The sequence below is a fragment of the Capsicum annuum genome, chromosome 11 (genome assembly GCF_002878395.1).
Source record: "Capsicum annuum cultivar UCD-10X-F1 chromosome 11, UCD10Xv1.1, whole genome shotgun sequence".
Classification (NCBI taxonomy): Eukaryota; Viridiplantae; Streptophyta; class Magnoliopsida; order Solanales; family Solanaceae; genus Capsicum; species Capsicum annuum.
The window spans coordinates 234179489-234203696 of NC_061121.1; the positions used below are offsets into that span (position 1 = coordinate 234179489).

The window sequence follows — 24208 nt, forward strand, 5'->3', positions numbered from 1 at the left end:
ACTTCTTTTATTTTTGTGTGTGGACGTAGCTCATCAAGTATGTCTCTTTCGGTTTGTGAATTGTCTGCAATACTTCCCTGTTCACTCCACTTCAATGATAACTTCTCAACATGTTCCTTTTCCCTCATCTTTGCCTTCAGAGCTTCCCTTTTATCAACCACATTTTGCAACTCTAAAATTGATAGAGATCCATACAAGTTATGTAGCTCACCCAAATCTTCCATTCTCCAACCACAGCAGCCACCTAAAAGAAATTCAGCTCTCACTAGAACGTGGAGGCTTTTCAGCTTGCTCAGATGTAGCGGCCACTTCAAGTGGCAAGTAGTGTTGCTAATGTCAAGGTGCCGCAAGTTGATTAGCTTTTCCATCTGCAGAGGTAACTCCTCAAGATATCTACAATATGACAGGAGAAGCGTATCCAAGTTATACAATGCACAGGTAGAATCAGGCAACATTTTAATCTCTGTCCGAGAAAGGTCCAAAAATCTCAGGAGCTTTAATCTGATAAACAAGTCATTTGGCAGCTCCACAAAGCCATAACCTGACAATGATAATGCCCTCAAGGATCTTAGACTTGGCAGTATGTTATAAAGCACCCTCTTGCTTAGCTTAGGGAGGTAAACGTACTGGATTTGTATTGGAAGCAATGTCCTCAGCTGCTCTGACTTGGAAAGCCGATTCAATTTCTTAAAGTCACCAACTTCTCCCATTGAATAGGACAAGTGCCGACTTTGTTCCAACATATCAGATCCTTGGCACTCTTCCAACCTGACACAGAGTTTTGAAGATGCATTTTGGGCCAAATCATTGACAAGATCATGCATTAAGAATTTCCCTCTATCTCTTTCAGAAGACTCTGGGACCCTTTCGAGCAATGATCTTGATCTCAACTCATCAAAGTATTGGTTACCAGAATGCAACTTCTGTACAAGACCATTAGCAATCCACAAGAAAATAACTTGCTCTTTGCAAAATTGATAATCTTTAGGATATATAGCACAATAAGCAAAACATTGCTTCAAATGTGCAGGAAGATCATTGTAGCTCAATATCAACGCTGGTAATACGTCATTCAGAGTCTGCTCCCATATTTCACTTCTTAAAATGTCTTTCCGCCCATCCACCTCTGATTTGCAGCATAAAATACCAGCAATTGCCTTTAGAGCTAAAGGCAATCCTTTGCACTTGTCTGCAATTTGTTTTCCAACCTCTTCAAGCTCTGGATGTTCCTTTGGAGGATCTCTATTTTCTAGAGAATGTCGTTTGAATAAAGCCCAAGAGGCTTCACTAGACAGAATCCCCATGTTGATTGCCCCACGACCTATCATCTGGGCAACATTCACCTTACTTGTAGTTACAATGATCTTACTTCCCGTAGCTCCTTGCACAAAAAGATTTCTCAAGTCATCCCACTCTCTGTAGTTGTCATTCCACACATCATCTAGAACAATGAGAAACCTTTTTCCATTTAGTTTTTCCTTCAATTTGACTTGTAGTTGATTAAGATTGTCATCAACATTCAAGTCAAATGAGCCAATTTCTTGAAGTAAGCCTTTTGCTATTCTTAAAGCATCATATGCTTCAGAAACACAAAACCAACCTTTCAAATCAAAATGATCTATCACCTTCTCATCATTGTAAGCAGCTTTAGCAAGTGTTGTCTTGCCCACGCCCCCTATTCCAACAATAGGGACAACAGTCAGATTTTTTTCACTTGCCTCAGACGTTATCAATCGCTCTATTTCATTCTACCTACCAAAGACATCAGGTTCAACCACAGAGGTTGAAGGTGTTCTAGTTTCTCTTTTAGTCGAAGCAAAATGCTCCTTTAAGCCAAGATGACCAATTTGCTTCTGCAAATCCTACAACGTTTCAATGGTGTCGTCCAACTTTTCCTTTATGGTGTCTTCCAACTTCTCCTTTATGGTGTCTTCCAAGCTCAGGTTGAGGTCACTTACTTGCTGGTTGCTTGTTTCTGCAAGATTTCGAAGTCGACCTTCCTCCTTAAGCCTTAAAGCCTCATAATTGACTTCTTCCATTAAGTTTTCAGCGCCGTCCACAGCATCACGAAGTTCATTAAGCCACCGGCTCACATCTCGATTTGATGCCTGCTTGTTCTCCGCATCACTTAAATTTAAAAAAATGACTGCAACCATCAATTAAAAAGTGCCACGTGTAATTAAATTTATCAGTTATTTAAAATGTCTTCTTCGCTTCTCTTTAGAACAACCATGTCCCCAAATCTCCATTGTTATGGCAATTGAAGCTTTGAAAAAAAAACGATTAACTCTCTTGTCAAACTCGTCTCCACAAAATCAAACTTAAAAGATAATGTTTTCATTTAAATCAGCGTTTAAAACATTAATTTCATTTACTTTGCTTAAAAAATTTTAAATCAAGTTATATTTTGTAATTAGATTTTAAGGGAGATGTTCTTATAATGCCAAATACAATCTTGAATCATATTTATAAAGACGAGAATAATCCCATAAACAAGTAATGTCAATTTTTGTAGTCAAATATCGGATATTTGTAAAGACAAACAAAGAATCATCTTGATATTGAGAAGTATTTCGGTATTTAAAATGTCAAATATTTGACAATCAATATCACCATCAATCACCACCACCACCCACTTCCACCATCACAACAACCATTGACAACCAATATCACTATCAACTACTATTGTCAGCTGCTACAAAACCTAACACCTCTATTATTCTAATTATATCCACCGCTACCGCTACCCCAATGCTAATAACAATTCCAACGGCACTTCATGAATACGTTTTAGAATTCCGAAGGCTCAAATATGCTATCGAAGCTCGTTTATGTCATTGCTGTTACAAAACAGATTCATCCATGTCATTACTTGTTAACGGTGATTTTTCGAAAACAACTTTGCCATGTGTCATCTTTCTAGAGGTCCACATATTTAATTAAAATAAAGAGAAAAGGCTCAAATATGGAATCAAAGTATCAGAAATTGCTCATTTACATCATCCATTAAAAGTATGGCTCATTTATACAATCGCTCTTGCAAAACAGGTCCAGTATTTGTTAAGGCAGTTTTTCAAAAGGCATAATACATAAACACAATCTTTAACTTGACATCAAATTATAACTATTACCTTTAACTTGGCCAGTGTACAAGTATACCCTTTAACTATACAAACGCTGAATAAAAAACACTTCAATTTGCAACACATATGCATGAAACTCAATCACTCCTACGTGGACTAGTACTCCAACCAAATGCTGTCACCTAATTAAAAAGATACACGTAGATTTTAGATATTAACTTTGCCAGTGTACAAGAAGATCATTTAACCATACAAAAGTTGAACAAAAGAAAACACTTTAATCATGCAATACATATGCGTGAATATCGCTTCTACGTGAACTAGTACTCCAATCAAATGCTGCCACCTAATTAAAAAGATACACGTAGACTTTAGATGTTAAAAAAAACTTAATACCACCATCACAAATATATGTACTGTTTAAAATTTTCTTTTAAAAAAATAATTCATTAAAGGTTGTCTTCATTAAAATAACATTCAAGTCCGATGAAAATTGAAAGGTCACTTAGAAGAAGATGTGAAATCCAATGAAAATCCTACAAAATCTCCATCTCTTATTCTCTTTCAATTAAGGAAAAATTATTGAAATTTTCCATTGAAGCTTCACAAAATAGAAGTCATTTAATATGAAATCGGCACAATTCTTTTACAATTTCTAGCTCTTCGGATATACAAATGAAGCATACACCATCGTCTTAAGGAGAAACAAAAGAGCACTAGATAATTGATTGTACATTTCCTAATTGGGTTACTTTTTCTAATTTTTTTTTAGAGTTGTTGGAGAAAATAAAAAGAAAATAAAGTGGAATTTGATTTGTAGAAAGGGGATATATATATATATAAACGATTCATTAAGAGTATAACAGTCATTTAAGCACTTTATTTTACTATTGGAGGCTCCAATTTTTACTCCTCCACATGTCATTTTGAGTGTAATCAGTCATTTTGTCAGGTAGGATTGAAATATTTTTTTATTCAGCTTTTGTATAGTTAAAGAGTCTGCTTGTACACGAACAAAGTTAAAGGTCATAGTTATAATTTGATGTCAAGTTAAAGGACATGTTTATGTATTATGCCAAAAAAAAAGGTTATATGGAAACTCTTGAAGAAATTGATTCACTGTTGATGTTTGTCTCGACTTTCTTACCATAATTGAGTTTTTCTCCTTTCTTTTTGTTTTGTAGCATCCATAATGTAGTCCTAGGGGTTTGAGAGTTTTGTTTGGGGAAAACTTTGTGAGACACAAGTGTTCTGGTATCATTTGTGTGAACCGCTTTTTCTTCTGAGTGAATGATGTGAGTTGTCTGTCTTGACAGTTTTGTATTCTCTTTTATATAGTGGATTGCTCATCTCGTTTTGTGGATATAGGTCGATTGATCGAACCACGTTAAATTATTGTCTCTTTTGGTGTATATCTCGTTTATCTTCTTATGTGGTGTCTTTCAAGGTTTGCTTTGCTAGCTTCCGCATGACACTTGATTATTTCGATCCTAACATTTAGCAATAGCAGAGGCTAATATTGTCCAGGAGATTCTCAGATTAACAAATATGAAGAGCAAGAAACATACACAACCTCAACCTGATAGCATCGATATGGAAATGACATAACAAATAAACATCCAATCATTTAATAAAACATAACTGTCCTGAAAAGGGTACAATACACCATTCTTTTATTGACAACAGTTAGCAGCAATAAGTTTATTTGCTAAAACTACAAAATACAGACTAAGAAATAGCAAGGAAGTTCTTGGTTTCCAAGTATTAGATGTCATGGATGATTTCATATAAAAGTTTCCAACCACAAAATCAAACTTTGGCTCCAAGTAAAAATCTTGCAAGAGATCTTCAAGGATTTGACCAAATTATATGGCCACATAACAATATATTTATAAACCATAATGTACAACATGTTCTTTTATGTGTTACATCAAACAACTTTTATTCTCATGGAATGTTGGGTTCCATTAGAGCTGTATGTTCCATGTGCAGCAAGGCATGCATCATCTCAAGGAAGGCAAAGTGGAAACAGATGTGTGCTGAAAAAGAACCCGCGTGTTTGGAAATCTTCATCCGCATTTTTGATTTGCGTAGTTTGTAAGCATTCATGTTCTTCCTTGTGATTCCAAGAATTGACAGACTTTAAGACAACGAAGACAAGATTGAACAACTCCTACAATGACAAACAAGGAAGAAATCCTCAAAATTAACTGTCACGATATCTAGACATTGCACTGCAATAGACGCGTTAAGTAAGACTGCGTCATATTTTGAACAGGCTATATGCATCCGCTAAAACTAGAAGAATTAATAAGAGATGATGTTTTCTAGCAAGTAAAATGAACTACTATACCACATATATAAGCATCTTGGTAACTGAAACATGAGTATTTGTTATCTAACCTTGAATTCATTCCCAACAGGATACACTTCATTGTTTTTTCCCTTGTTCTGATATTCAAACCAACACAAGATTAAGTACCATTGAAAGCTTCAACAGATTTCCCGTCTCAATTTGAGAAGAGACCTGCAAAGCTTTCCCCGTCCCAGATAATTTTGAGTGCTTTGTCCAAATCCTAACAATGAAAATGTAATATATTTACAATAACCATAATGTACAATACGTCTCTTGTGTGTTACATTAAACAACTTTTTTCTATGTACCTCTTTGTTAGAGGTGTATGTTCCAATTGCAGCAAGTCATGCTTCATCTCAAGTAAGTCAAAATAGACGGCTATTACTGCCGTTGTCTTTATGTTCAATCTCCAATCCACAAATGCCATGTTGTTGAAACGTCGAAGATCAACGAATAAAACTACTTAATGAAAAAAAGAACAATGTTTGAAAATCTTCTTTCAATATTTTTTTTTGCTTTCCAAGCTTGATGCAGTTTTCTTACAGGGAATGGGCAAAATATACCTCATTGTGCATTAGAGATTTTATTTTCCCGAGAATTCATGCCCTCCCAAATGATTCCGCAAATTGATTGAACAACTCCTGCATTAATAACAAGGAACTGAAACTAGCTAACAAACAAGCAAGGAGAATTTTTTTTAAAATAACTGGAAGGTTATCCGAAGTGTTGTTCCCAGTAGCATGAACTTCATCCTCAGATGAGTTTACCAACGATCCTTACACATGGTTCAAGCAATGGACGTCGTACATACATAATTCAGAGATAGGGAACTTAATGACTACCAGAATGTAGAAGGATGAAGGAAGACCTTAATCGACACTGATTGAATACAATCATTTACCCCGGAGCACCTCTTCCTTGCTCAAGGAATCTTCAAGAATACAAGATTTGCTATTGCAAGAAACTTCAAGCGAAGAGACAAATGTAAAACAACGAAAAAATTTAGCACTACAAGAATGGTGAAAAGGAGTCTTTTACTATGATTTAGGCAAAAACTAGACTCACATTCATGAAATAGCTGTCAATTCCTAACGAAGAAAGTTTATTTTCCTTTCACCAACTGAGCTAAGAACATATTGTTACCAAAATCCTGATCATTACTATTTTTAATAGCTTTTAGAACTTGTAGGTATAAATTATATTTTATGGTTTTTTTTCCTTAAAAAGTGAAATATGTTTCTCAAAAACTATGACCAAACACAAAACTTCACCCAACAGCTTAACAAGGGAAAATATTTAACAAACAACCACTGGGGAAAAAGAAAAACTTACATCTGTGGGAGCTTGTTTTTTAATAATAATCACAGGCATTCTGATCCGTGGACAAATTTTGTAACACCGATATGTATTTCAGGAATATGAGCAATTTCTGGCCAGTACTCCCCCTTGTCAAATTCTAGGAGTGGTTTGAGCAATGGGCAGCTGCAAATAGATAGTTTAGAGAGGGAAGACGCGATCCATTTTATTGAAGGGATTGGAGGTTAGGGCAATCGCTGATGGTCAGCTGAGAAAGAGAGGAGGGAAGCCCTGATTCTGCAAGAGATTGGAGATTAGGGCAATCCTCGATGGTCAGCGTCGAGAGGGAGGATGGCAGCGCTGATTCTGCAAGGGATCGGAGATTAGGGCAATCCTTGATGGTCAGCTCAGAGAGGGAGGAGGGAAACACTGATTCTGCAAGAGATTGGAGATTAGGGCAATCCTCGATGGTCAGCGTAGAGAGGGAGGAGGGCAGCGCTGATTCGGGAAGTTATTGGAGATTAGGGCAATCCTCGATGGTGGGAGGAGGGAAGCCCTTGTTCCAGCAGTGTCTGAATTTGAGGCAAATTACAAATATCTAGAGATTCAAGAGAGGTGAGGCTTTTGAGAAGTTGGCTGCTTAATGTTTTCAGATTGCATATTTCAAGACTACGAATAGAGCAAGGCAGCTCCCAATGCTCACCACCAACAATCTCTTCGTCACTGCCATTGTGATGGATGCGTAACTCTCTGAGATAGGGGAGTCTCTGTAGACGCCACTCCTTTCGGCCGTTCACCAGTTTCTCGCAATCGATGATCCAAAGGAGTTGTAAATTGAAGGGAAATCCTCTATCAGGAAAGGACTCTATTTCTGGACAACCAGACAGTTTCAGTTCCTTAAGAGATGGAAGGAGTTCCTGCATACTTTCTTGCATCCGCTTCAGCTTTTTGCAATTCCAAATACTCAATGATGTCATCTGGGTCACACATGCCACCGAAAGTATTTCAAAATTCTCACAAAACCCAATATAGAGCGTTTCAGTCCCATAAGGAATCAAAAACCTAGTAAGGTTTTGGCAACTGTATCCACAAAGTGTGTGCTCTTGGGTCAAACAGTCTCAATTCCTCCAGAAGCATGTTAAAATTCACCCTACTACTATCTGGTGCCTCCAATTTCAATTTCCGGCAACGACATATCCATATTGTCTTCAACATACTCGGAAGAGTGCTAATAGGCAAGGAGGTAAGAGAGTTGCAACTTCAGGACGAAATTGAGTTCAGGACATCTTGAGATTCTCATCTTCGTCAGAGAACAAAGATTTTCAGGCAACTTCCCCAACAACTTGGGGCAATCTTTAATGGAAAGGTCCTGAAGTGCAGGAAACTCTCCGATCCCCAGTACGTGCCACTGCTTCCACTCAGGCATCTCTGCAAATTCAAGCTCCTCAAGAGAGTTAAAAGGCTTTTCGGAGGACAGACTACCATAGAATTCCTCCGTCACCTCTGTTATCCGATGCATCCCTCTAATGGAAAGGAATTTCAAACAAGGAAGTTGTCCTAGTGCTGGCAAGGAAAAACAGTCCTTGCAGTTGCTAAGAGACAACTGTACTAGCAGCTTAAGAAACGAATGATCAGATAGCCAATTTGGAAATTGTGTCCCTCTATATCCGGAGATTCGGAGTTTTTTTATATTTGTGTGTGGGCGTAGATCATCAAGTATGTCTCTTTCAGTTTGTGAATTATCGGCAATACTGTCAGCATCACTTTCACTCCACTCCACTCCAATGATAACTTTTCAACATGATTCTTCTCCCTCATCTCTGCCTTCTGAGCTTCCCTTCTATCAACCACATTTTGCAACGCTAAAATTGATAGAGATCCATACAAGTAATGTGCTCCACCCAAATCTTTCATTCTCCAACCACAGGGGCCACCTAAAAGAAATTTGGCTCCCATTAGCACTTGGAGACTTTTCAACTTGCGCAGATGTAGCGGCATCTTCAAGCGAGAAGTGTCGCTAATGTCAAGATGCCGCAAGTTGATCAACTTTTCCATCTGCAGCGGTAGCTCCTCAAGAAGATAACAAGATGACAGGAGAAGTGTCTCCAAGTTATACAATGCACAGATAGAATCGGGCAACTTTTTTATAAATGTTTGAGAAAGGTCCAAAAATCTCAGGAGCTTTAATTTGATAAACAAATCATTTGGCAGCTCCATATTCCTATAACATGACAATGATAATGCCCTTAAAGATGTTAGCCTTGGCAGTATGTTATGCGGCACCCTCTTACTTAGCTTAAGCCAAAGGTCCTGGATATCGATTGGAAGCAATGTCCTCAGCTGCTCTGATTTGATGAGTGATTTCAATTTCTCAAAGTCACCACCTAGTCCCATTGAATAGGACTAGTGCCGACTTTGTTCCAACATATTAGATCCTTGGAATTCTTCCAACCTGACACAAAGTTTTGAAGATGCAATTTGGGCCAAATCATTGACAAGATCATGCATTAAGAATTTCCCTCCATCTCTTTCAGACGACTCTGAGACCCTTTCGAACGACGATCTTGATCTTAACTCGTTAAAGTATTGATTACCAGAATGCAACTTCTGTACAAGACCATTAGCAATCCACAGGTGAATAACTTGCTCTTTGCAAAATTGATAATCTTTGGGATATATAGCACAATAAGAAAAACATTGCTTCAAATGTGCGGGAAGATCATTGTAGCTCAACATCAACGCTGGTAATATACCATTCAAATTCTGCTCCCATATTTCACTTCTTAAAATGTCTTTCCACTCATCCACTTCTGATTTGCAGCGTAAAATACCAGCAATTGTCTTTAAAGCTAAAGGCAATCCTTTGCACTTGTCTGCAATTTGTTTTCCAACCTCCTCAAGTTTTGGATGTTCCTTGGAATCCCTGTTATCTAGAGAATGTCGTTTGAATAAAGCCCAAGAGGCTTCACTAGACAGAGTACCCACGTTGACTGCCCCACTACCCATCATCCGGGCAACATTCTCCTTATGTGTAGTTACAATGATCTTACTTCCCGCAGCTCCTTGTACAAAAAGACTTCTCAATTCATCCCACTTTTCGTAGTTGTCATTCCACATATCATCCAGAACAATGAGAAACCTTTTTCCATTTACTTTTTCCTTCAATTTGACTTGTAACCGATTAAGATTATTGTCATCCTTTCTACTATTCATTATTTTCAAAATTCAATAATTGAGGCAAGAGAGGAAGGGTACTTGGAGCCCACTTGAGGGACTCAAAAATAAAATGATAAAGGTCATTTTCACATCTCATTATAGTGTTTGTTACTTGGCCTATAATATCATGAATATGTTTAGCGTATTTCTTCTTCTCGAGTGAAGTAGCTTATTCTTTCTCTGTACACTAAGGAGTCAGACTATGTTTAGTTCTCATTTATGTTTGCGCTATGTGAGTTCTAGCTAGGAAGCAAATACCGCAAAGGGTTAACAGGGCAGCCGCTGGTAAAAAAGGAGATGGTACTAAAGCGGCAGGCTCTTAGACGCTACTAGTGCAATGACTAGTCTTAATTAGGGCTATGCAAATTTCGGTTCAAACCATTAACCCGAATCGATAATTACTTTATCGGGTTAACGGGTCGTTTTTTTTCATTATTGAATCGGTTGTCGGTTTAACAATTTCCACTAACGGGTTATCGGTTCGGGCCTAGGGTTTCCTTAATTTTTATCGGGTCACCCGATAACCCGATAAAAAATGCATAGTTGCACACTACATCCAATACTTAGGGCTTACCCGTCTACCGGCCCAACCCAAAACTCTGAAGGCCCAATTTCCAAACGGCCCAACCCGTATTACTACTTAGAGACTTAGCAACTTTACTTAGGCTTAGGGTTTCATTTCATTCATGTTCATCTTCTTTTAGTTTTCAATTTTCACATCGGTTCGAAGACATCGCAATCAGCCTCTCTCGAGTCTCGACTCTCAGTCAGTCAGTCTCTCTCAGTATTCAAACTTCAAAGTCTATTTTTGCTGAAACATCAGTATTCAAGCTTGATTTTGCTGAAAACTGAAGAGACCCAAGTCGATTTTTGCTTTTGCTCTCAGCAGTCAACAGGTAAGAATTTTTGTTTTTTCTCGATTTCATTCTTACAAGTCTTCTGCTAATCTGCTTCATCTTCAATTTCTGTCCTAAGCATTGCTACTGCTAATCGGCTAATTCTATTAACCTTTAAGAATTTAACTGCTTGGAATTATTGGTATAAATGAGTGAATTGAAGCACAAAGAAGAAGAAATTTTTCTTAACTGTTCTCTGAAGTTAAATATTCAGAAGAAATTTTGTTTTATGGATATTACGATTATTATTTATTGTTGAACTAGATATGATTGTCAGTTGAAGTGAAAAATAGATGGATTTTAAAAAGTCGGTCAAAGTTCGTGATGTTTGAATATTGAGAAGCGAAAAGTGGCACATACTTTTGGACAGAGGACGACAGGGGGTCCTTTTTTTTTTTTTTGTTTTTGGAGAGAGCATCATGATTGCATTGCTCTGTTATCTGTATGAACTCAGTTTGCTTACTTCATCGCCTAAAGTTCTGTTAAGTCTTCTTTCTTACCTGTATTTTTGTTTCTAGGAGATTATCTGACTAGGCTAGCAGATTTTTGAAATTATTGTTTAAGTTGTGCTGAGTTTGCAATATTTTTTCCCTGTATTTATCATTGACAGTGACTTGGAGGGTCTGGTGTTTATGCTTGAGTAGTATTATCAGTTGTTCTTTGCTAATTGTTTGAGGTTCTTTTGATTCTAAAAACTTGGGATCTCTCTATACATTCTCTTATGTTAGCTGTTGTTAGTATATGATTCCAAATTTAATGCTTATCGGGTATCATAAAAATCTCATCTTTTTATGTTCACACCGCCCATCAGATGTCTTTACCACTTACAGTGTAATGCTGTACAATATTTGAAATTCTTGCTTAAGTTGTGCGCAATTTGCTATATGTTTTCAATGCACTCATCAGTTATGATAGCAACTTGAGAGGGTCTATTGTTTATTCATTTGTAGTTAACTCAATCACTTTTTGTTATGCTGAGGTTCTTTTGATTCTAAAAAATTGTGCTCTCTCTTTAGATTCTCTAATGTTAACCACGGTGAGGAAATAAGTACATATGATTTTGAGTTGAATCTCTATCGGGTATCATATGAATCTCATCCATTTCTATTCACACTGCATATCAAATATCAAATTGAGTAGTCTATTCTAATTCTTAAGTAAATTGATGATTCTAGCGATACCAGCATCTAGAAGTTGTGAATATGGAAACATTTGTGAATATGGACACTCTATCTGCTGCTTCGTATATACCAAATTCAAGTTGGATAATGCAACAAAGCAAGAGCACCAAATGAACGTTGCTGATCATCTCTATTGTTCTTTGTTCTTTGAAGAAAATAAAAGTGTACTTTGCTGTTTGTAATGCATAGTATTTAATTCAGCTTTGACTTCTTTTTTTCTTCGGAGATGAAATCATTTTCTCTTCATTAAAAGCTGACATTTTTTTTTTTGGAAAAGGGCTAAAAGTGCACTAGTTTTACAAACAATAAGGACTATTTTAGTGCTTCAAGTGAAAGAAGAGTGATGATTTTGAACTTAAGTCCGAAGGGACTATTTTGGGACTTCAATTTGATAAATTTTTGCATAGATGTGGATTGCCCTGTTTAAGTTTTTTTTCTCATCTAACTAGAGATTTCATCTTTTAAATGGATAAGCATATAGAGAAAACAAAGCATGGCAGAGCGAATTCTCAGCTTGGGAGTCCTCATAGATATTGTGGATGAAGAATGGATGCGAGATACTCTGCCCGCTGATGGTATGATACTTATTCAATTAACATAATCACTCCTCTATGCTTCAGTACCAGTTTAGTTGAAGTCGACTACATCAATCTTATCAATTGCTTACCCTCAGCGTGCTTAAGCTCTCAAGTGTGGTCAAAGATAATGATGTGTTGCCTCAACTAGGCAGCACTCGATTTCGCTAGTGAGACACTAAGTCTGTGCATCAAACCTGGTAGCAGTTTGGACTGCATACATTTTACCCTACCCAGACCCCCCCCCACTTTATGGGAATATACTGGGTTTGTTGTTGTTGTATTGGCAGGCTTAAAAATTCTCTAAGGCTAGAGGTTTTCCAAATCACATACTTATCTTAATTTAGTTATATAATTCTCCCTTCCATTTCAAATTGATTGACCTGTTTTGACTTGGTACGGGGTTTAAGAAAATAAAGAAGACTTTTGAATCTTGTGGTCTTAAATTAAAGTTATGTCAAATGTACCAAAATGCCCTTTAATCTTGTGGTCTTAAACACGCCATGTGGAAAATTGAAATCAAAGAGTTTCTAAAAAAGGAAAATGGCCATTCTTTTTAAACGGATTAAAGAGAAAGTAGGTCAAACAAATTGAAACGGAGGGAGTAATTGTTATCGTCTTAAAATTTTCTCTTTTTTATTTTTCCATTTTCCATGTATCTTTGTAGCTTAACTACTTAAGAATTGACACATGTTAGAATTTTCTGATGGTGCTTTTAATTCATCCTTTTCCGCAGATCTCCCTTTACCACCTGTACTACTTCCAAAGACAGATGACAACGAAGACTCAAGTAAGTATTACTTGTATTCATACGCTTGGGAAATATTGAATGTTGATATGCTTTATTACTTAATTGTTGGTCTGGGTATGAAATATGAAGTCAAAATCTCACAAGTTAAGACTTTAAAATATCGCCATGTTATGTTAGAACAAAATGCCTGTAAAGTGAGTAGCTGTTTTGTGGCTTCTAGCTCTTGGCCCCTTTTTGTTAAGTGTTGCAGTGCCCTAGATAGGAGTACGTTTTAACACAAAATTTCCTTGGTTAAGTACTTCATATGTGGTTACATTTCTTTTTGAAAAGAAATCTGAAAAAAGTCATCTCTGATATTTCTCTAGTAGGTTGTGCAAACGTGTGATAACATTCCCTAAATTTTAATCTAGCCTCTGTTCATCCATGATTGGTGTGTACTGAAGTGCTTCCCTAACTTTTTCTCTGTGATGTTAAACCCCTTGCAATATACATCATTCAGCTAGTATCATGTGGATTTTGCTTATAATCATTTGATGGAATATTAATGAGTACTTGATGCTATAGTTGGGTTATTTCTGAAATGGGTTTTGGCATAAGCAGAGATCAGGAACACTTGCACATGGATGTAATTTAGATATTTCCTGGTGTGCTCACATTCTATTGAGTTTTGATATCAGGAATCTTACATTCAGTGAGTTACGGAACAGATTAGTTTGTTGGTTCTTTTCATGCTGACTACTTTCCCTATCAGTTCTGATACTTGGATAATTGAATTGCATCCTTTTGCAGATCAAGAGGCTCCACAAGTTGGAGATACATGGCACGACCTTGCATTGGAAAATCAACGACATTAATGATCAACCTCGTGTGTTTGATTTGCAACCATTATAGTCATATATATTTGTTGGTCATGTACTTGATTAGCATTGATGGTTGTTTGAAAACTAACTTCGACTGTTCTTTCTTTTGATATGTTGGTCTGTTGTCTGTTAGTCTAGTGGTGTGAGTGCAGCAGCATGTAATGTGTGGGTCAGCACACATCATTGAGTTTGAACCTTACTGCATACAAATATTCGGTATGTAAGTGGAGAAAGGTTAAGAGGGTCGGGACACCTTGGCGCCATTGATCCTAGTTGTCTTGGCAATCTGTGCTCTCCAAATGGAATAGATTCAGGGAATGCTAGCATGTTAGCGGATGTTAAGGTCATTCCTACTCATAGTTTATACCAAATTGAGTTGTCTTTGTTTCATTTAGTAGTTTAATCTCGAAATAATTTGTTCCCAATCAAATCCAAGTGCAGCAAATCTTCATCTGCATTTTTGATTTGCGTAGTTTCTAACCATTCATGTTCTTCCCTGTGATTCCAAGAATTGGCAGACTTTAAGACAACGAAGACGAGATTGCACAACTCCTACAATGACAAACAAAGAAGAAATCCTCAAAATTAACTGAACATGAGTAAATCCTATATTTTTATCTAACCTGGAATTCATTCCGAACAGGATACACTTCGTTGTCTTTCCCATTCAAACCAACACAAGATTAAATACCATTGAAAGCTTCAACAGACTTCCCATTAGATCTTTAAGTTGCTTGGTGTCCGGTGATTTTGGTTCCAGCGATGATTTGGAAATCACTGGACACCAGGCGACTTGCAAATCGCTCACCAACAACGTTTTGTCCCCTTTGGTTTCTTTCCAAATCAAGTCTCCTATGAAATTTTTGGTCAAAAAATTAGCCTTTTTGGCTCTGGACTCCAATAATAATCATGTCATCTTTTGATTTTCGTTGGCTTAGACATATTTAGAGTAACAAGAAAGTCATTGTCACATCCCAGACAAATATCACATTGACAAAACACTTGAAAGATGTTGATTGTTAATATATTTGAAAGTTAGCCGTTGATTGTTAATATATTTGAAAGTTAGCCGTTGATTGTTAATATATTTGAAAGTTAGCCTTAGATCTTGCAACACATTTTAAAGTCGCGCAGGCCTAATCGGAAACCAAAAGCCAACAATAGAAGCTATCACATCCATAGTCCCTGATGTCCAATCCAACATGAGAATAAAATACTAGTTAAAGCTTCTACAACTTGAGCAGAGACACCTACAAAACGTTCTACTTCCCAAATAATTGTTGAGCCTCGTCAAAATCCTAACAATGAAAAAGCAAAATCTTTCCTTATAATCTATTACCACAATATACAACATGTTCGTTTATGTGCTACGTTAAACAACTTTTATTCTCATGTACCTTTGGGTTTCATTAGAGCCGTATGTTCCATATCGGTTCAGTTTTTGATTGCATAGTTTCTGACAGTTCATGCTCTTTCCTGCGATTCCAAGAATTGATGGATTTAAGACAGCGAAGACAAGATTGAACAACTCCTACAATGACAACAGGTCAACATCGAAATCAAACTGATAGACAAACAAAGAAGAAATCCAAACTTACTATCATGTTATCTAGACATTTGATTGCAATATACGTGTTAAGTAAGACTATCATATTTTGAAAAGCTTATATGCATCTAAGACTAGAAGATTTAATAAGAGATGGCTCTTTCTTGGTTATGCTGTCAATTCTAAAGATTTACAGAATTTGGGTGGATCAAAGAGATTGCAGCGAAGAATTGATCTGAAAAAATCCAATAGTAGGTAAAACCAACCGAAACCCCTGCTTTTTCCCGCATGACAGCGAGGAGTCAATTGAATGATCAAAGCATCGGTTGCTTCCACTTGTGACCTTCGACCGCCTTGACACCTTAATAGCAAGTAACTCCCCTATTCCACAAGCAAGTGGAGATCTGGGGGATCGGAAACCCCAATGGGAAACCTTTCACCGCGTCACATGATTCCTGAATAGCCATGCTGAGGAATTCTACCACACTCCGTGCACTATGGTTGTTGATCCTGTGGAGTCTATCCAAAGGGTTCAAGCTAGAATGTCCCGATATTGTCAAATTCCACACAAAAGAGAAGCACTTCACTTACAGTTTCCTGGCAGATCACACTTGAGGTGATTGTCTTTCCTTTCACCAACTGAGCTAAAATGTTGTTACCGAAATCCTGAACAAGAAAAAAAAGAGTTAAAACTTGCTATTAGTTGAGGAAAGATATTCATTGTTCTGATTCTTTTAGATGTTAAATTATCTGGAAACAATCTCTTGTATTTTTGACATATAGGTACTAAGATTCTACACGTTACCAAAGCACAAGGGTGGACATGTGCAGCTCTAAATCACATCCTCCTTTCTCAAGTAACTGGAAAAGGAGAAAAACAAGAATTATTTGATGAAACGTCAAGCTACATGAACCAGGCAGGCGTATTTGCAACGGTACATCTATTTTATCTTTAGCATTTTCAAATAAAAAATGACACATATTTCAAAAGACTTATACATCGGGGATGACATATCAACGCATTGTGAATGATAAAAAAAGGTCTTTTTTTTCACAATGTATAAAAATTTCTGGAGATGCAAACTATTACCTTTTATTTGTCATTTTTCATGCTAATCTGAAGATGATCTCCCGGCTTCACAGTGGCAATAGACGCTACACACTGCTCTATAAGATTTCACTATGTAAAAGAATTAGTAAACAAGCAAAGAGAAAAAACAAAAAATAAAAACTACTGAAAAGAAAAAGAAACGGAACAACTCACATTTATAGAGCACCAATCGTTTTGATCATTGCAGGTGCTCCCGACCAATCTCGATGTACGAGATATAAGCAATTTATGACAAGTATAATCCCTTTCTCAAATTCTAGATGTGGTTCGAGCAACAGGCAGTTGGAAATACATAGTTCAGACATGGAAGCTGGTTCTGCAAGCGATTGGAGATTACGTCAATGATATATATGCAGCTCAGCGATTGAACAACTCCTACAATGCCAATGATCAAATGCTAAATCAAGCTAATAGGCAAGAAAAGGCAAATTCCACAGAATAAACTGTCAAGTTATCTAGATATTAAAGCATACCGAATGAAGTACATCCGAATGAAAAAGAACTGAGTATGAAAATTTTCCTTCAAATCTTTGCTTTAATGTAGTCTAAATTACAGGGAATAGTCAAAACATACTACCTGATTGTGAAATAGTGATTTCATATTCAAGCATTTGTGCACTTCTTAGTGATTCTGCAAATCGATCGAACAACTCCTGCAAATATAACTGTCAGGTTATCCAGACAGTAATTAGTGTTTCCAATTGCACGATCTTCATCTCTGGACGAAAAACAAAAAGCTACTGAAATGAAAAAATGTGTTCACTTACATGTAACAACTTTCATGACGGAGAATAATTTCCATTCTGCAATATTTGAGGGAGAACATAGGTTAATAGACAAGACAAGGTCTTCACAAGAATATTAATAGTCAAGTAAGATGAATAATGAGATACATAACAAGAATACATGAATGGATACTGAGATGAATCTCCAAAGACAATAAACACATATGTCCATGGTAACAGATTACTAGTTCATTAGTGTTAAGCTAAGCTATCAACTTTCTGGAGCAAATTAAAGAACAGCTAGTCACTACCATTGTTATTATTAATTTATTTTGCATTGATAGATCTTCATAACTAGTTGTAATTTGACAAATTGTAAAAGCTGGCAATTTCATTACTAGTAGTTTTAAGAAAATTTTGTGCTACATTTTTAGAGGTACGAATTATCTAGTTCAAATCTCTGTCATAACTTTTGGTTATTTTTAATAGTTTTTAGAACTTATGGACATAAATTATGTTTCCTGCTTTTTAAAAAAAAAAAAAGAAAAAGAGTGAAATTTGTTTCCTAAAAATCACGTGTTGAAACATCACCTAGATTTGATTTCACAAAAATACTTGAGAATCCATTGGCTTCAGAGTGGCGATAGACAATTTGCACTGCCTAAATATTTAAAAAAGGAAAATAATGAACAAACAAGCAACGGGAGGTAAGGGGAAAAAAAATAAACTAGTGCAGTAAAAGAATAACTTACATCTGTCGGAGAGCAATTTGTTTTCATCATCACATGACTTCTCCATGGATATATATTACAGGGATATGAGCAATTTTTGACCAGTACTCTCTCTTGTCAAATTCTAGGAGTGGTTTGAGCAATGGGCAGTAGCGAATAGATAGTTTAGAGAGGGAGGAGGGCATCCCTTTTACTGGAAGGGATTGGAGATTAGGGCAATCCTCGATGGTCAGCTTAGAGAGGGAGGAGGGCAGTGCTGATTCGGGAACTGATTGGTGATTAGGGCAATCATTGATGGTCAGTTTAGAGATGGAGGAGGGCAGTCCTTGTTCCAGCAGTGACTGAATTTGAGGTAAATTACAAATATATAGAGATTCAAGAGAGGTGAGACTTTTTAGAAGTTGGCTGCTTAATGTTTTCAGATTCCTTATTCTAAGACTTTGAATAGAGCAAGGCAGCTCCCAATTCTCACCACCAACAATCTCTTCATCACTGTCATTGTGGTAGATGTACAACACTCTGAGAGAGAGGAGTCTCTGTAGACGCCACTCCTTTCGTCCGTTCACCAGTTTCTCACAATAGATGATCTCAAGGAGTTGTAAATTGACGGGCAATCCTCCATCAGGAAAGGACTCTATTTCTGGACAACTAGACAGCTGCAGTTTCTTAAAAGAGGGAAGGAGTTCCTGCATACATTCTGGCAGCCGCTTCAGCTTTTTGCAATCGTGGATGTCCAATGACGTCATCTGGGTCCCACATGTCACCGAAAGTAGTATTTCAAGATTCTCACACCAGCTAATATCGAGTGTTTCAGTCCCATTAGGAATCAAAAACCTAGTAAGGTTTTGCAACTCAGTATCCACAAATTGCGTGCTCTTAGAACCAACTCAGGTGATGATATAGAATCACATTCATCCAGTCTCAATTACTCCAGAAACATGTTAGAATTCATCTTACTACTATCTGGTGCCTCCAATTTCAATTTCTGGCAACTCTCTATCCTTATTTTCTTCAAGGTACTCGGCAGAGTGCTAGTAGGCAAGGAGGTAAGAGAGTTGCAATGACTAATATCTAACTCCTCAATCTGCTTCATTCCATCAAGTTGGGATGTAAACAGTTCAGCTTCATTAAAGACAACTCCAGCCTTACGAGAACCAACAACTTCAAACCTTTTTAGACTTGACAGTTGGATGGGTGTCTCCAAATTGAGTTCAGGACATCCTGAAATTCTCAATTTTGCTAGAGAACAAAGATTCTCTGGGAACTTCCCCAACAACTTGGGGCAATCTTTAATGGAAAGTTTCCGAAGTGCGGAAACTCTCCGTTCCCTAGTACGTGCCACTGCTTCCACTCAGGAATCTCTGCAAATTCAAGCTCCTCAAGAGAGTTAAAAGGCTTTCTGGAGGGCGGACTACCGTAGAATTCTTCCGCCACCTCTGTTATTCGATGCATCCCTCTAATGGAAAGGAATTTCAAACAAGGAAGTTGTCCTAGTGCTGGCAAGGAAAAACAATCCTTGCAGTTGCTAAGAGACAATTGTAATAGCAGCTTAAGAAACGAATGATCAGCTAACCAATTTGGAAATTGCATCCCTCTATATCCGGAGATTTGGAGTTCTTTTATGTTTGTGTGTGGGCGTAGCTCATCAAGTATGTCTCTTTCAGTTTGAGAATTGTCAGCATCACGTGCAATCCACTCCAACGACAACTTCTCAAAATGATTCATCCCCTTCATGTTTGCCTTCTGAGCTTCCCTTCTATCAACCACATTTTGCAACACTAGAATTGATAGAGATCCATACAAGTTATGTAGCTCACCCAAATCTTCCATTCTCCAACCACAGGAGCCACCTAAAAGAAACTTGGCTCCAACTATCACTTGTAGGCATTTCAACTTGCTCAGATGTAGCGGCAACTTCAAGCGAGAAGTGTTGCTTATGTCAGGGTGCCGCAAGTTGATTAGCCTTTCCATCTGCAGCGGTAACTCCTCAAGATATGTACAAGATTACAAGAGAAGTGTCTCCAAGTTATACAATGCACAGATAGAATCGGGCAACTTATTAATCTCCGTCTGAGAAAGGTCCAACAATCTCAGGAGCTTTAATTTGATAAACAAGTCATTTGGCAGCTCCACAATCGCATAATGTGACAATGATAAGGCCCTTAAGGATCTTAGACTTGGCAGTATGTTATGCAACACCCTTTTGCTTAGCCTAGGGGGAAAAGGCGCTGGATTTTTATTGGAAGCAGTGTCCTCAGCTGCTCTGACTTAGAGAGCGGTTTCAATTTCTCAAAGTCACCACCTAGTCCCATTGGATACGACATATGCCGACTTTGTTCCAACATATGAGATCCTTGGCACTCTTCCAACCTGACACAAAGTTTTGAAGATGCAATTTGGGCCAAATCATTGACAAGATCATGCATTAAGAATTTCCTTCCATCTCTTTCAGAAGACTCTGGGACCCTTTCGAACAACGATCTTGATCTCAACTCGTTAAAGTATTGATTATCAGAATGCAACTTCTGTACAAGACCATTAGCAATCCACAGGCGAATAACTTGCTCTTTGCAAAATTGATAATCTTTGGGATATATAGCACAATAAGCAAAACATTGCTTCAAATGTGCAGGAAGATCATTGTAGCTCAACATCAACGCTGGTAATATACCATTCAAATTCTGCTCCCATATTTCACTTCTTAAAATCTCTTTCCACTCATCCACCTCAGATTTGGAGCATAAAATACCAGCAATTGCCTTTAGAGCTAAAGGCAATCCTTTGCACTTGTCTGCAATTTGTTTTCCAACCTCCTCAAGTTCTGGATGCTCCTCGGGATCCCTATTTTTTAGAGAATGTCGTTTGAATAAAGCCCAAGAGGCTTCACTAGACAGAGTCACCACGTTGATTGCCCCACTAGCCATCATCCGGGCAACATTCTCCTTACGGGTAGTTACAATGATCTTACTTCCCATAGCTCCTTCTACAAAAAGATTTCTCAAGTCATCCCACTCGTTACAGTCATCATTCCACAAGTCATCAAGGACAACAAGAAATCTTTTTCCCTTTAGGCTTTCCTTCAATTTTACCTGTAGCTTATTAAGATTGTTGTCATCCTTTAAGTCAAATGATCCAATTTCTTGAAGTAACCCTTTAATGCCTCAGAAACACAAAACCAAGCTTTCAAGCCAAAATGATCTTTCACCTTTTTATCATTGTAAACAATTTTAGCAAGTGTTGTCTTGCCCATGCCCCCCATTCCAACAATAGGGACAACAGTCAATTTTTTTTCACTTGCCTCCTTAGACACTAAATAGTCAATCAATCGCTCTTTTTCAATCATTCTACCAAGGATTTTGGATTTATTGACCAAAGAAGTTGAAGGCGTTCTAGTTTCTAGTTTCTTACCCAAATCTAAATGCTTCTGTAAGCCAAGGCGACCGATCTGCTTTTCCAACACCTCCAATTTTTTAATGGTGTCTTCCAACTTCTCTTCTATGTAAAGAAAATAATCATCACTCAAGCTCAAGTTGAGGTCACTTACTTGCTGGTTACTTGTTTCTGCAAGATTTCGAAGTTGACCTTCCACCTTAAGCCTCAAAGCCTCATAATTGACTTCTTCCAATAGGCTTTCAGCGCCGTCCATAGCACGCTGAAGCTTATTCAACCACTTCCTCACGAGTGGATTTGATGCCTGTTTATTCTCTGCATCACTTAGCACAATCTGAAGACCAAGCAAAATGTCCTCCAACTTCTCTAAAAGCCCATCATCATAATGCTTATGCTTCTGAAACATGTTGAGAAGATCACCATGAGGAGCAAGCCTATCGAAGAGAACATTCAAAGCTGAAGAGAGAAATGCACCACCAACTGCTAAGCCAATCTCCATTTCTGAAATCTACAAAGCAAAACAAGGAACAACAAAAATGATTTTAAGAATTTTGATATGATAAATCTTTCTATCTTCAAATCAAATATTTAACAACTATCTTTTACCTGTTGAATGCAAAGAGTAATTTGCAAAGCGATTCTTCTGTATCTTTTTTTTTTTTTTTTTTTGCAGTGGTTTTACTTGTAATAGGTACAACTATCCCTTTTCCAGAAAGTCTGAGGGTGTATTAAGAATCAAAACTGTCCTTTTTTCTCCTTTACATGAGTATGACTTTTCACCTAACAAGAAGACTTAGTCTTGCTGACTAAGTTGAATAATTGAGGCAACAGAGGAAGACTTACTATTTTGTTTTCAGTTCATGTCTTTGACTTTTCTACTGCCTCATCCTCAGTTTATGTGATCTAGTTTAATTTGGCACACAATTTAAGGAAGAATTTGTTTGAAAATCATTGTATAAAATAAATTGTTGATATTTGTGCGATTATAAATTATTTAACTAAAGGTAAAATATGCATTTTAAAGTTAAATTGTTGCTAAATATAGAAATGCTTATTCATTTTTTGAACTTGCTAAAAAGAAAAGTGAGTCGTATAAATTGAAAAAAGGGAATACTTAAAAACATGCCAAGAAGTTTGGAATTTGGTAACACCAAAAGATATTATGAAATGATAAAAGTTTACGATATAGTTGTTGTTATGTTCGGACAGAATAAGCAATACGACAAAGCAAGAGAAAACAAGAAGACACACAGATTTATGTGGAAATCCTTGACAGGAAAAACCATAGGCAGAGACAGAGGAATTCACTGTAATGGAGAAGAGTACAATCAGGAGACAAAAGTTTCAATGTCATAATTTTATGTTACAACAAAAACGATCCACTAAATGCACTTATATAATATATACGTACAAATAAATTCTAAGCCCAAAAACATACAAGTCCATACCCACAAAAAATCACAAACATGGGTCGCACCTTTTCAGGGTCGGATCAACAGAATTTGGGTCACAAACCTTAGCAGTTGCAACATATTGTCAAAAGATCTTGTTAGTCACAAACTATTTAACAATAAATTATTAATAAACTTTGTAACTAGATCCTAATTTTTTTTCGCAGCGAGAATAGAAATTTAAAAGTGATTATACTCTCTTAAAACACACATAAACAATTACACATAGCTGAAATTCAGATTTCTCAATACTGAAGATCCAATGATAATCATGTCATCTTTTGATTTTCGTTGGCTCGAACGTGTTCATAGTAACAAGAAAGTCATTGTCACATCCTACACAAATGTCACATAGACAAAACAGATGAAAAGCGTTGATTGTTAGTTGTACAACTTGGAAAATCGCAACCTCCTTACTCAAAGAAAACCTAACTGAAAGCAAATTAAAAAGAAATATTACAGCTTGATAAAATTATCATAATAAACTCTTATAGGTATAGCACTACTTTTTTTTTTTTTGGTTAACAGGTATAACACTACTTGATATGCCATAGTACGTTGAGTTTGATTAGTATTCACTCTTACAGGTATAGCACACTACTTCTTGTTGTTAACATATAAGTTTTTTTAATATGTCTTAATAAAATTAGTGATCCAAAAATAAATTTTAATAGAAACTTAAATGTGTACATATACACAAAAATATTATATAATTTTGCCTTTTTATTCTATTTTATATAAATATGTACTTTTTTGTATGAAAAAAAAGAACTCAAAATTTATATTAAAAAGGAAAAAAGAGAGATTATCTAATTTTTTATCAAATATATTTTCAAACTTGAACTAAACAATTCAAATCATCATAATAGTAAATAAAGTTTTTACAATAATATCAAGGCAACATATTGCAAACAAATGACCAACATCTTATTAACTAGAATTAATTCTTGTTTTTATATAATAATATTATTATATGAAGTTAGAAGTTCAAGACAAGAAATATGTGTGTGAAATTAAAAGTTTAAGACAAGAAATATATA

At 36.6% G+C, this 24208-nt stretch overlaps 1 protein-coding gene and 3 pseudogenes across 5 annotated transcripts; 1 reads left to right on the forward strand and 3 right to left on the reverse strand.

Moving 5' to 3' along the window:
- LOC124889006 overlaps positions 1 to 2156 on the reverse strand; it is a 2311-nt pseudogene extending 155 nt beyond the window's left edge.
- Positions 2157 to 6800: 4644 nt separating this feature from the next.
- On the reverse strand, positions 6801 to 9948 carry LOC107871989 (annotated as a pseudogene).
- Positions 9949 to 10605: 657 nt separating this feature from the next.
- On the forward strand, positions 10606 to 14585 carry LOC107871025. 5 transcript variants are annotated; one of them, XM_047400015.1, is made up of 5 exons: positions 10606 to 10839; positions 12497 to 12603; positions 13340 to 13393; positions 13955 to 14045; positions 14144 to 14585. In XM_047400015.1, the coding sequence occupies exons 2-5, from the start codon at positions 12568 to 12570 to the stop codon at positions 14206 to 14208; spliced, it is 246 nt and encodes an 81-aa protein (XP_047255971.1). In that variant the 5' UTR covers positions 10606 to 10839; positions 12497 to 12567; the 3' UTR covers positions 14209 to 14585. The 5 variants fall into 5 exon arrangements, 3 of the variants coding, with proteins under 3 accessions (XP_047255971.1, XP_047255970.1, XP_047255969.1); XM_047400014.1 differs by having other exon boundaries at positions 10607 to 10847; positions 12510 to 12603; XM_047400013.1 differs by having other exon boundaries at positions 10609 to 10847; positions 12503 to 12603.
- Positions 14586 to 15370: 785 nt separating this feature from the next.
- On the reverse strand, positions 15371 to 22567 carry LOC107871023 (annotated as a pseudogene).
- Positions 22568 to 24208: the final 1641 nt, after the last annotated feature.

Coding starts and splice junctions, on each gene's coding strand:
- LOC107871025 (XM_047400015.1), top strand. CDS start 12,568: ATGAAGAATGGATGCGAGATACTCTGCCCGCTGATG. Junction 13,394..13,954: donor AGATGACAACGAAGACTCAA/GTAAGTATTACT, acceptor TGGCATAAGCAG/AGATCAGGAACACTTGCACA. Junction 14,046..14,143: donor TATCAGGAATCTTACATTCA/GTGAGTTACGGA, acceptor ATCCTTTTGCAG/ATCAAGAGGCTCCACAAGTT.